Source organism: Trachemys scripta, chromosome 2, assembly GCF_013100865.1.
Source record: "Trachemys scripta elegans isolate TJP31775 chromosome 2, CAS_Tse_1.0, whole genome shotgun sequence".
Classification (NCBI taxonomy): Eukaryota; Metazoa; Chordata; order Testudines; family Emydidae; genus Trachemys; species Trachemys scripta.
Genome location: NC_048299.1, coordinates 169,335,005 through 169,348,662, shown reverse-complemented (window position 1 = coordinate 169,348,662; position 13,658 = coordinate 169,335,005). Strand labels below are relative to the sequence as shown.

General features: G+C 41.5%; 1 protein-coding gene across 7 annotated transcripts in view; it reads right to left on the bottom strand.

Annotated features, from left to right (window-relative positions):
• Nucleotides 1-13,658, bottom strand: part of RREB1 (ras responsive element binding protein 1) — a 142,146-nt gene that overhangs the window by 38,888 nt on the left and 89,600 nt on the right. For all 7 annotated transcript variants that reach the window (XM_034762264.1, XM_034762267.1, XM_034762265.1 and 4 more), the window contains 2 exons: nucleotides 6,828-6,972; nucleotides 5,485-5,624 (listed from right to left, as the gene is read on the bottom strand). In XM_034762264.1, the coding sequence (XP_034618155.1) occupies nucleotides 5,485-5,624; nucleotides 6,828-6,972 (285 nt within the window). The remainder of the gene's footprint in view (nucleotides 1-5,484; nucleotides 5,625-6,827; nucleotides 6,973-13,658) is intronic.

The following is a 13,658-nucleotide window of genomic DNA, read 5'->3' as shown; positions in this document are numbered from 1 at the left end:
GAAATAGTCTAGATACTTTTTTAAAGTTTCATTACTTTATTTATCAAGTATAATTTTGAATACAAGCACAAAGGCCGTTTCACCGTGGCTTGACTTCAATGGGACTACTCACATGCTTAAAGTTAAGCACTTCTATAAGCTTTTGCAGGATTGAGGCCTAATACTGCCTCTCTGTGCAGCACCCTGCCACCTACCACAGGTGTTGCCAAGAAGTGTAACAAACCCAGCCTGACCTGAACTGCAAGCAGGAACCCATCTCTGGGATACAGGAACTGATTTCTTCCTTCTATGTGATGTCATATACCACCAGGATTCCATGGCTTGAATACAAAAGTTCAAGTAATTATTCTGCTTAGACAGTGCTGGGAACACCACCTAAAGTTAGATTTGCCTAAAATGGAAAGTATTAAGACCCAATTTTCAGTTGCCTATAACTTTACAAAACTTTCATTGTTTGGTCTGAAATTTTCCCTTGCCTGGTGTCTGCCTCCAGGTGAATTTTTTTTGTGAAAAAAAGTTTTAGAAAAATGGATCAGCTGATAAGGAAAAAACTGACATCTTCCCAAACTTTATTTTCAGAATGTTAATAAGTGCTCACAACTGTTTTGTTGAGAAGCTCTAGCACAGTGGTTCTTGAACTTTTGTACAGGTGACCCCTTTCACATAGCAAGCCTCTGAGTGCGACCCCCCCCCCCATAAATTAAAAACGTTTTTACATATTTAACACCATTATAAATACTGGAGGCAAAGCGGGGTTTCAGGTGGAGGCTAACAGCTCGCAACCCCCCATGTAATAACCTCATGACCCCCTGAGGGGTCCCAACCCCCAGTTTGAGAACCCCTGCTCTAGCACTTCCATGGCATTTGAAATTTAGCATGGGGTGTGTTGCCAAGGGTGCCTTCATTTTCCTTCTGAAAATCTATCCAAATTTGGTTGAGTTATAAGTGTAATAAAAATAATCTTTTTTTTTTTTTTTTAAAATCACTGCTCTGACACGCTCAGCAGAAGTTTGTAAGATTTCACCTAAGAGCCTTCTACAGTTACCAGTTACTCCATTAGCTCAAGTGGTAAATGTCTTTACAATGGATCTAAAGTTCACAAGCCTGCTGACAACCCATGGGGGGCAGTATGTTCCACATAATGGAATATCTATTTTATCAGTTTGCTGGGGTCCTGCAAAGAAGTTAAGAGTTTATGTTCCTGCATTTAAAGGCACTGTCTTGAATGGCCCAAAAGAGCGCATTTTTCAATCACGTTAGCTCAGTTAAGCTAGTTTTTAAAAACACAATAGAAAAGCTCTCTGAAGACTCGCTAAGATGCAGGCCAACACATCTGAAGCCACAAGAGCTCTTCTCCCAGTTGCTGTAATTAATGTCTAGAAGACTTTTGATAGGTGTTAAAAGCTGGCCGGCAGAATGATTAACCCCTCCCTCGTCTCTGTTCTGAAGAGCAAAAAGAGTGTTCGGGATAGGGAAAAAGGTCATTGTGTCCCCCTGAAGCTGTGAGGGAGGAAAAATTAAAAGCCCTTTCAACTGTGGGTACAGGGAGAACTGAAGACAGCCGGAGGGGGGGGGGGGGGGGTAGAGTAAAATCTTTTGGTTAGAGTAAAATCAAGTGAAGAGATTTTTGGTGTACATACTTGAAGAAAAAAAAAATTCACACTTTACATTAAGCCTGTTCCATTGTACTTGCCAAAGGAAAGAAGAGAAACCTCACACACTGCCTCTAGAGGTTTCTGCTCAGGAAATCCTCATGCCTCATACTTCTTGAGTTTTGCTGGTGCTGCTGATGCAGTCGTGAGTTGTCCATCAGGTGACATTTACAGGCATTTTTCCATGTCTGACAGCAACAGGGAGCCACAAAAGATTCCAGAGAAGTAAGCCTCTGCGTGAGATTTCTCCTTTTCCCTGTTGGCTATATAGCGTTTCTCAGTTCAGCTAATTATATCAACGCTCGGATACAAACTCACCAAAATAGCTGGAGCCCTGCAGAGAAATCACTGGCTTCTTTAAATAATCGAAGCGGGGGAGGAAGAGGATAAAAACAGCACTGTTGTGCCACCTCCCACTGATAATGGTCACTGCAAGACAGTGAGACAATGTTGCTCTATCCAACTAATGTTGCTAATTAGGGTGTGGCTTCCAGAGAGTTCAATGGGATGAGAGGCTACCCAGAGAGGTTAATTCCATGAAGGAGCTGCAGTACCTCAAGCCAATTGTTAGCATAACAAAGGGCTCTATTTATTGCCCAAAGGGTAGAGCAGTTCTTACCATAATTATCAGACAAAGATGCAGGACTTAAGATTTTACATAATCAAAAGGTACTCTCCCAAAAGGAGCCCTGCTCACATAATCAATGGATTAAGTATTGTTTATTCTGCTGTAAGTAAACAATGAGGTACTCACAGCTCTGAGGCTTTGCATAAACAAGCAGCACTCAGGAAGACAATGTCCTGTGTCTTTTTCTTTCATTTCAAACAGCTAACCCTCTGATTTAAAGTTGTTCATTTGACAATCCTGGGAAGGGTAAAGGCCCACCCTGTAAATTACAGTGTCTCATATGCTGACCCAGAGGCTACAAACCACTGGGCAGTGTTGTTCCCTTTCCTAATTCTTACAAGCAAAAGTGTGTGAGAGAGGCTCTGTTTACACAAGAACCTTTCTGAAAAATGACCTGCTGCTGCTAACCCCAGTGCAGTGCTAAATCTACATGATATGGTGATTAAAAACCACCAGCAACGTTTTTCCTGTACAGTGTTTATGCCTCTGCATCCACTAGGAGAGCTACACTGGTGATCTGGATGGTGGGAAAAGGCTAGTGCACTCGGCTTCACAGCATTTGTATGTGTGTGGAAGACAGAATAGTCTTACAACAATAAACACAGACTCTGAAAAATCAGACAATGTGGGAAATTTTAAAAATAAACAAAACGTAGTCTACTATTGGGAAATTTCCCAGATCCCAATAATCGATGGCCAGTCACTGACGCAGCTGCTTCAGTACAGATTCCATGTATAGACAAGGAAGCCATGGTTTATACTCGTAAAGTATCACTGGGTTTCAGGCAGGGTACACCATATTTGTCCTTGTCTAGAGTAGGAGAAGTATGCATTGCTGCAGCTACACTGGTGGCAGGACATTGATAGCCACAACTGGGACAAACTCCCAGTGTAGATGAGGCGTAACTCAAGGATTTTTGCTTTCCACTCAAGAAGACAAATAAAAGTGAGTATCTTTTGCTTCCCTGCACTGCAGTGACAGCACAACCAGTTGCCGTAGCTATCACATCCATGCCCTTTCCCCTTGTTTTTGTTTCTTTAAATTAAAAATCTCTAATTTGATTAAAACCTAATACTTCACAGGGGACCAGTCTGCTCTATTGGGCCAGCCTAGGGCAAACAACGCCCTGGGGCTTGTCTAGACTAGGATGAAAGGTGGGTTTTTAAAACATGTTAGCTCGCTGCATTTCAAGGTTAGCTGGCCAAGGTGAGCCATAAGCACTAGCACAGGGGTCAGCAACCTTTCAGAAGTGGTGTGCCGGTCTTCATTTATTCACTCTATAATTTAAGGTTTCGTGTGCCAATCATATATTTTAACATTTTTAGAAGGTCTCTTTCTATAATTCTATAATATATAACTAAACTATTGTTGTATTTAAAGTAAATAAGGTTTTTAAAATGTTTAAGAAGCTTCATTTAAAATTAAATAAAATGCGGAGTCCCCCCCCCCCCAGACCAGTGGCCAGGACCCGGGCAGCGTGAGTGCCACTGAAAATCAGCTCGCATACCGCCTTCGGAACGCGTGCCATAGGTTGCCTACCCCTGCACTAGCATTTTAGAAAGTGTTAAAACATTTTACAAATACCCCTTTTATCCTTATGTGGATAAGCTCACAAAGAGCAGCCTCACTCCAGCACACTCCCACACAGCCTGCTCTCCCTGGCTTATAGCTAAGGAAACTTCAGTCCTTCCCAGGAAGCACAACTGCACTAGCGTGAGGAGGAGTATAAATGGGACCAGCGTGAGTCATTACTGACTGGCTACAGGGAGAGGCTATCCCCGCAAGGCAGCAGATTACTCTGCTCCCAGGGTATGCTGCTACCTTCTATCCATTCTGTGGAGCAACAGAATCCATCTTACTCAGCTTCACTAAGTACAGGCTCATGAAGACATCGTGTCTCCATAAAAGCTCTAGAACTAAGCCATCAATGACATGCTGACTTTACTGACATGCTCGGTTACCTGCTCAATAAGTGCATTCTGTGGAGTGATTATCTCAGCCGTCCTTAGACAGCAGGAGGAGGGGATATACAGAATACTGGCAGAGGCATCATTTGCTATTTTGTACTACGTATACTTAAAATATACTGGACTTACGTTTTGCTGGATTAAATTTAGAAAAAAGCACTTTGCCTATTTCCCCACTAAGGACTACAAATACTTGTGATTCCTTTTAAGCTTCTTTTATATATTTTGACATAGTAATATCATGATAGTGTGACTATGGATAATATCTGATGTGGTTTTAAGTTTATTTGCAATATGATCTATCTGTTCTAACAAAAAGTTTCACTCCAACCCTGCCCCGCACCATCCAGTAGAAAAACAAATCCTCAGAAATAGAAATCTTTTCAGGAGGGTAAAGAGTCAAATCAACAGAGGTATCCAAATACTCTGTACATGAGATACTCTTCAAAAATAAACTTAAGATGCAGCCAATGCTCATGAGTTTGATTTACTGATGTTCCTAAATGGGAGCGATTTGATTTCTAAGTATTTAAACCGGACTTGAAATCTGTGTTATTTATGTCCTCATGCATTTGGATTTACCTGTTCTAAAAACAGGAAATATCACAGCAATCTCTCAGACAAAAAATTAAACCTTCTTATCCAAATGAAATGACATCTAAAAAAAATTGTCTAACTGTAAATTTTTCTTCCTTTAACCACTATTTGATACTTCACATTTCAAAAGGTAAAGCAAAAAAGTGTACATTTTTGGTAAGATTGCTTCTTATATATGGGAACTCCCCTGCCTTTATTCAATCTAATTTAACACAAAAATCATTTCTGCATGACCGGCTACTATAACCATCCTCTCCATCCCGTCCTTTTTCTTTCCCCCTAAAAGAGGGGAGTCAGTTATTAATTAACACTTATAACAGGTTTTCATCTTCAAAACACTCTGTACATAAAGCTGGTCGAAATTTTTACGAATTTCAAGTTGTTTTTCATCAAAAATTTGATTTGACAGCTTCCTCCCCCTCCCCCCCAATTTATGGGTTTTTCCAACAGCTGTGTTTGCAAACAGCACCCATGAGACAGTCTGTACTACCCCTCATTTACAGATGGGGAACCTGGGGTAGAAGGGTTAAGCAACATGTTCAAAACCACAAATGGAGTCCGTTAACAGTGTAAAAGGTAGAATGGAACCTCCCACACCGTCCTCTGGTGACAGGGAGCATGTTCAGGCCTATTTCTTACCTCAGTGAGGTATCTGGATGGGTCTCCATATGGGTCTCCAGCCCATACTTGCATACAAATTCTTTGAAACACACTGGACAACGATAAACTTCCTCCTCAGCCTTCTTCTCCACTTCACTGGACTGAGCCTCCTCGACAACCTTCAGAGAGATGAAAACGCCCGTCACAAGGACTACGCTCAGTGAGCCAAACATGCAATCCAGACAGAGTCTTTCTGTCACAATGTACCAGCCCATGACTTTGCTACAGGCTACTGAAAATGACTCACTCCAGAGAGACACAGAGAGCTGCTGGATCAATAAGATACATTAGCTAAATGTTGACTAGTCCTTTAGAAGGTACAGCTGCATCACCCCAGATCATCATCTCTTATGAGAACTAAACAATTTATAAACAACTTTAACAGGGAAGAAAATGTGCACGTGAGATGTTCAACTCTGCTGACCATTTAACTAGCATCATTACCCCTCCCCCATCACAAATCAGGCTGTCAGCCTAGGTTATTTATGCCAATGAATCACTGCCAGCCTCTAACTCAAATGATCCAGAGAAGAGCAGTAAAATTGTTCATGTTTTTTACAGACATCTTCTAATTACAGGAAAAAAAGATTGCACCAAAACAAGAGATGTCTACATTGAGTTACTGCTAGCCTAAAGAGTATAAAGGGCCACTGTCAAGTTAAATTTTGCGTTGAATGTATGTTTTGTATAAACAACCTGTTATGAAACTAAACCCAATAGAAATATTGTATTAAAAAAATGCCAATGGCAACTTATTTTTTTCAAATGAAATAAATATTTCCTTGCAGTGTTTGAAGCATAAACACTGCAGCAGTATGCTAGCATGGGAGAACCTCAATGTGAAATGGACTACAAACCAACTATAAATTTTCCAGAGAAAAAATTTAAACTGTTGTCAAGATTGAAAGTAAATATTAGTGACTTAAGCTTTAAAGGCCTTCCAAGGCTGTTAAGTTTATCAAAAAAATAACATGATCCTCCACACATCAGACTGAGTTTCAGCCTAAATGGGTAATTTATTCTCCATCTAATTCTCCATCTAATTTTCATTGTCCAAATTGAAATGCAAAAAGGAAAAAAAAGCTTAAATAGTGAAATGTAAAAGAGATGTTGAAATTCTTTCAATTTGAATAAACTAAGACGTTAACAACACAGGTAAGAACATCTATGTTTTAAATATATATATGATTTTAACTTAACAGTGTTTTCTGGATAGGTTCTTTCATGCACAATTAGGTAAATATCAGATGCGAGAGGTTAGGAAATCAAAATGGGGAAAATGGTGGTCAGGAAGAGATTCTGCAACATGCATCGTAAAGAACCTTTTTTGCTGGGGTTCGTTCCTCTCTGTCTGTCTCAGGCTCATGACTAAGTTTCCTCTTACAGGACAAACGTCTGCGCTTCAGAGGAGATGGGGGAGTAGTACTTGCAGTGCTGTTTGGATCCTTCTCGTGAATCTTCATGTGTCTAAGTAGGAGAGGGAGGAAGACAGCCTTTCAGCACCCAGATCAGGATTCTGAAATTCAGCATAGTTTTAATCCAAATACCATTCCAAGTATTTGACTTCAAGTAATAAACACAACTTCCATAAACTGGATTGTGCTTTTTAAGCAACACATAATGTAGGGCCTGATCCTACAAATGCTTACTACCCAGTGCACGAGCAGTCTCATTAGTAAGTGTTTGCACGATGAGGCCCTTAAAATTCATTCATGCTAGATGACAAGAACCCTTCTTTCCTATGCCAGAACGTACATCAGCTGAAAATGGAAATCACGTGGAAGCATCACAAAACTTGTGAACATGTCCTATACATTTATGAAGATATGAAGTCCCCACAGTTTGATTTTTATAGCTTAAAATTTATAATCAAGGTCAATCTTGTTCTATGTATCTTGCAACTCTGCTAACTGTACCAGGCATGCTTATAAACCTCCATATCACCCCCCAAAAAATTTTTTTTAATATATTCATGTTTCACACAAACCAGCAGGAGTGGTCTGTATTTTACTGAAAAGGATTGGTTTATAAAAAGCACAGATGCATTTTAAAGTTGGAAATAATCATGCACTTATAGACACTAATTTATAAAATACAGAGTTCAGTTTCCCCAATGAAAGTTAAATAGATTTTTCAGGTTAACCAAGGCCTTTATTATATAACATGTAGGAGGAAACGCAGGCGATTAACTCATGTCACCTTGGCCAAAACACTTGAGCAATCTGTGCCTCAGTTTCCCCATCTGTAATATGGAAATCATGCTCATCCACCTTTACGAGGTGCTGTGAGACCCTTGGATGAAAAAGAGTAAGCATCGTTATATCATAAAGGATATTATAAATAAGTAAAAAACCCACTGAATAAACCCAGGGATGTTCAGTTACAGGAAATATTGTACCACTTCACTTATAAAAGTGTTTCTTTTAAAAACAAATAGTTTTGGCTTACATTGTACTAAACCTTTTATTTATGCATGAGCTTTTGGGGAAAAAATTCAAAAAGCACCTAACTGACTTAGGTGCCTAGATCTCATTTAACATTTATATCAACTTAAGCTCCTAAGTCACTGGGTATATTTGGAAATTTTACTCCTACTGGTTTAGTCACAGTTTCCAGACACAATACTAAAAGGCAATTTGTCTTGGTCTACACTGGTAATTAAGACTGGAATTTTCCAATGGGATTTGGGCACCTCGCTCCCTTATTGCACCACTTAACTTTGTGTTCAATTGTGACAAAGTTTATAATCTTCTAGACAAACTTTATATCTTCCTGCAACTGGCTGGCTTAAAACACAATCAATTATTTTGAAGACTGGCTACATGTGAATCACCCAACATTTTAAATTAATGTTACTTTTAGATGCCAGGTGCATGACATATGAAGATAACATAATGAATCAAACTGACCCCTGATGCAACTCCATTAAAGCCAAATGGGATGAGTCTGACCCAACATGTTTTACATATATTTATTTCCTTTTCACAACAACTGAACCTTGAAAACACACACACAGGGCCTTGACTATGATCTTGCTTAGTGTGGTGTAACATCAGGAGTAACTCCATGTTTAGTCAATAGAATTACATTGATGTAAAACACGTGCAAGATCAAAAATGATCCTGCAAGGTGCTGACCACTTTGAATTCCCAATGAAATCAGGGAGACTACACTCTTCACAGGATCTGTCCCCCCAGGGCAAGATTATGGCTTCTTCTTTGCACCCACACAGGGGGTGTAAGATGCTCCTTTGCTTTGCTCCCCTCCATCAGCTACAATACAGGAAAAAGGGAAGAGGAAGCAACTACACAAGAGAGTAGAGAGTGGGCAGAACCTTGACTCTGCACAGCCTCCTTCCCCACAAACTATGCTGCCCAACGGTATGGGAAACGAATCTGTACGAGGTAAGATAAGTAACAAACTCGACCGGAGCATGTGGAAGTAAACCCAAGGACCCAAATTGTACCTCAGACAGCAAAGCAACTATGCGCTGCCCCTTCTTTAGGGCATGCAATTGCCCCCCAACTGAGTACATAAATGTCCTATTCCTAGCTCATATTTATGGCAAATATTTGAAACAGCTTCTCCAGATTTGCACAGTCTAGTAAATTCAATCATTCTTTTCATTATTCAAGAACAGCTTGTTAAAATAAAAATAAAAATTGAGACAATAGTCTACAGGCAAGATGCCTAGGTGCACTGAGGCCAGTCAGATCTCTCCCAGCCAGGTTCCTCCATTTTTTTTTTTTTTTGGCATTGCTCTAGTTCCCTGCTCCAACCAAGCCAACCCCAGAGCTTTCTACGGATGATAAATCTATAGGATAAAGAACAGTCATACAGAAGCACAGAAGTAGAACTTAACCATTTGTTCATTATTTTATGCAATAGCTGAAGATGAGCTCGGAAAAAGCAACGGGGGGAGAGGGGGAGACACGAGTATTTTAGTATTCAATTCATTGGCAAGGCTAAGGCTGGAAGAGGTCTGGGTCTTTTTTTAAGATAGTTTTCCAGTTAATAGGCAAGTCTAAAAGTGAGATACAGATATTTATGTTACTCACACACATACATTAGGCCAGCATATTTAACCTTTTGGCAGCATGACTGACACATAGCTAACATTATTTGGCCAGTGCCTCTTCAGAGAGTCAGTATAAGCAAGAAATTAAACACAAACACACACACACACACACACACACACACACACACACACACAACCCCTACCTACCTCCCAGGAAAAATTCTATAACTATAAAAGAAAATATGAGAAACCCCAGCTTAAAGATTGTATTCTATCCCTGAGAAGCATGCATAATTCCCATTAGTAGCTACACATGCAAAATATTCCTTAGGGCCAGATTCTCTGCTCATGTTATTTTTACACCTGTTTAGCGTCAATGGAACAATTTTTGGTTTACATGAGTGCAAGTGAGAGGAAAATCAGTTCCAATAGCAAAGAATGAAGGTCTGTTCATGTTTTAATTTTGCATGTTTGAAACGAAACAGTCCTAAACTACTGAGCCATAAACAGGAAGACACCCCGACTGCACCTTTGACTTTTACTGCATAGGTCAAACGTCAGAGACCCTGATAGTTCTATGTGTGGAATCATTTAAAAACAAAACAAAACAAAAAAAAACAAAGAAGCAGGTTCCAAGCTCTCAAATAAATTCACAATCTGCCCCTACAGTACAAGGAGCAGATTTATTCTTTGACAGGTTAAACAGGTTTCACTGCATTGAATCGAGGGTGGAGAGAAAGAGGATTACTAGAACAACCACCCAAGATAAGCAGGAAGAGAAAGCAGACCAGTACAAAGGACAGATGCAATCTTCATCATCTCCTTTACCTTGCAGCAGGGACATGACATAGTTTAGTCTGCCTTCAGAAAATACGATCATCTGACTTATGCTGAACTGTAACAGATGTCAGATTGCATCCACCACCTTTTATTTATTTATTTTTAAAATATAGTCCCTGTACTATGCCACATCTGCACTCTTGAGGGCTATGGCGCCATAGCTACTTGCAGGGGAGATACAGACTACAGTGACGGAAGGAGTTTTTCCATTGCTGTAGAAACACCACGTCCCCAAGCAAGGATAGCTAAGTCAATGGAAGGTTACTTCTGTCGCTCTGGCTGCACCTACACCAGGAGTTAGGTCAGCATAGCTACCGCACCGGAGTGTGGATTTTTCACAACCCTGAGTGCCTAAGCTATGTTGACTTAAATTTCAGTGTAGACCAGGCCTAAGGTTCATTAATTTAAAGTTTCTTAACTCTGAAAACAAACTAATATTTGTTTTGCTGTATCCTCCTTTAGAAGTGTATCAAGCAGCTCTAAATTGGCCTCTTTTAGGGGTAGATATCGCAGCAAAAACTGAGGGCCAGACATAGATGCTGGAACTAGGGGTGCTGGGGTTCTACCGCACCCCCTGGCTTGAAGTGGGTTCAGTCATATACAGGGTTTACTTGATCAATGGTTCTCAGCATCCCCGGGGCCAGATTCTCAGCTGGGGATATTGCTTTATTGATGTCATTGGAGCTAAGTGAATTTACACTAACCGTGGATCTGGCCCAGACATGCACAAGAGAAATATGGTACTTCACATAGGCACTCTCAAAACTATACTTTAGGTAGGTAGCCTGAGTATGTGCATGCACACACATACACTTGGGAATTGCACAGGGTGGAACAAGAGGGTGTAGCTAGGACTAATGGGATGAAATTAAGGAAGTGAAAATTTAAACAGACTAGCAGGAAAAACTTCAAAGCACTGAGAGTTATCTGTCTATGAAATAATCTACTATGGGAAGTGATGGAAGCCTCATTACTTGGAATTTTTAAAACGAGACCAGACAAAACACCAGAAGAGGTACTTGTAGGAAATAATCCTACATGAGAAGGGGAATGGACTTGATGATCTTAAAAGGTCTGTTCCATCTCTAACTTGAAAGCTTTAAGAAATGCTATGCAAAAAATGCAGATATCTTGCTCCACCAAGTTTTTGCAGCAAGTTTGTGTGCAAGAACTCCCCTCCCTTTTCCCTCCCAAAATTCCACAGGTGAGTCAAGAATATCTGATAATGCCACAATCTTATTAGTCAATCCTCTAGCAACATAGGTGTTTTTCACCCATTTTAGTGCATTTTACCCCCTACTCTCTATCGGTGTCATCTTCTTCTCCCCCAGGCTCGGTCCCTTACTCTCCATCCCCCATGTTCAGGCAACTGAACTCTGATGATCACATGGTTAACATTCAGACCAAGATGATGTGGCACAAAAAAGCTGCTTTTCCTTCTCTATCTTCAGCTCTACTTTGATCCACAAGATATGGTTTCAGGAAAGTAACATGTGAGTAATCCAGCACTGCTACTATTGAAGAAAGTGAAAAAAGTGACTCTCTCTAGTTTTGCTATTTTTGGTGGTTGTTTTTTGTTTTGTTTTTCTGTTTTCTCTGCTGGGATGACATTGGCTGAGTATGTCACAGAGGCAACTCCTGAGAAAAGCTTGCACCAGTGGTCCCTACTGGTCATGATCTGACCTCCAGAAATGGCACTGCCTAAAGTTTCAGGGAGAAGTGTAGAAAATGCAGAGGTTGTGTGTGTTCAAAAGATAAGCTCTCTGAAGATTTTAATACCCCCCACAAGAGTCAGGAATATCCTTTGAAGAGGATTGGGGGTGTGACGGAATAAAAAGGTGATGACTGTGGCCTCTGACTAGTGCCTGGGCTTAAAGTCCCTCTTCTTTTACTTCTTTGGCATGAGCAGGACCGCTTGTCAGTTAGGATAGGCTGGTCCAAGGCAGGTCTGACCAAAGGAAAGGGAGCTTACTTACCTTGTACAGTAACTGAAGTTCTTCGAGATGGGTGCCCTTCTGGGTGCTCTATGTCAGGACCTGTGTGTGTGCCGGTGCACTCTGGATCGGAGATTTTTGTCTGCAGGTTCGTGCCTGGGCCCTACACACCATCACACTCTGACATGAGGGTACACAGGCAGGGGGCAGATCCACCACCACTCCAGTTCCTTCTCAATCCGCAAAGTCTAACAAGAGACTCCCAGGCAAAGGAGAAGGAGGGAGGGTAGTTGAGCACACACAGGAGATACGTCTTGAAGAACTCCATTTACTGTACAAGGTAAGTAACCTTCTCTTCTTCGAGCAGTGTCCCTATGAGTGCTCCACATCAGGTGACTCCTGAGCAGTACCTCTGTCATGGAGAAGGGTGCTGAACAGGCGGATTCAGTACAGATTGTAGAACAGCTTCACTGAAAGCAGTCCCAAGGGTTGGGTCTGGTAGAGAGCTGAATGGAATAATCTGAAGAAATCACCTCCAGGATCCATCTCTCTGAGGTGATGAGCTCCCAGAGAGGTAGACAATGGGAGAGATGATCCCCATAAAGGAGGCAGAGGGGAGAGGTGCAGCGTAAGATCTGGAGTGGGAGATAGCTCATGACCCTTGACTAATGGGTCAAAAAAGCGGGGGAAAGTGCACATTCAGGCTCTCCCAGGGTGCAAAGGTCCCCATGGAACAGAAATCTGGAAGCTACCAGGGACCCCAGATAGAGATCCTCTGGAGTCAATATGTCAGGCAGCAATAGAGACGGTATCGAAGAACAAACAGTGCATGACAAAGGTTTTGTACTGACTCTGGAGCCCCCTGTTTCAAAGGCACTGAGTCCAGTCTCGATGTTGGTGCTACTCTCGGAGGCATCTCAGTAGGCAGCTTCTTTGCCCATTGCTTCTGAGACCCAGACTGAGGGGATGACTTTCCCCTTTTCTTATCCCATTCCAGACTATGGGGTCTTTTCTTCTTAGAAGGCCTGGGTGGTGCCACAGGGCCCCCAGGATCTTTGTCTACCACTGGAGCAGTGGTGGCTTGCAGATCTGATGTATATGGGGTGACTCAGAGAGCACTCCATTACCTTGTTTTTCCCTCATTTTCTTAGATCTGCTCTTGAAGCCTTGAAAAACACCCTCCTGAGCAAGTTTCAGTGCTGTAAAGCGCCAGTGTAAACAGTGCACCAGTGTTGGGAGCCGTGCTCCCAGTGCTAGTAGCTGCGCCTCTCGTGGATGTGGTTTTTTTAGAGTGCTGGAAGAGCTCTCTCCCAGCGTTCTGCTATGACCACACAAGCCACGTTAAAGCACTGCTGCGGCAG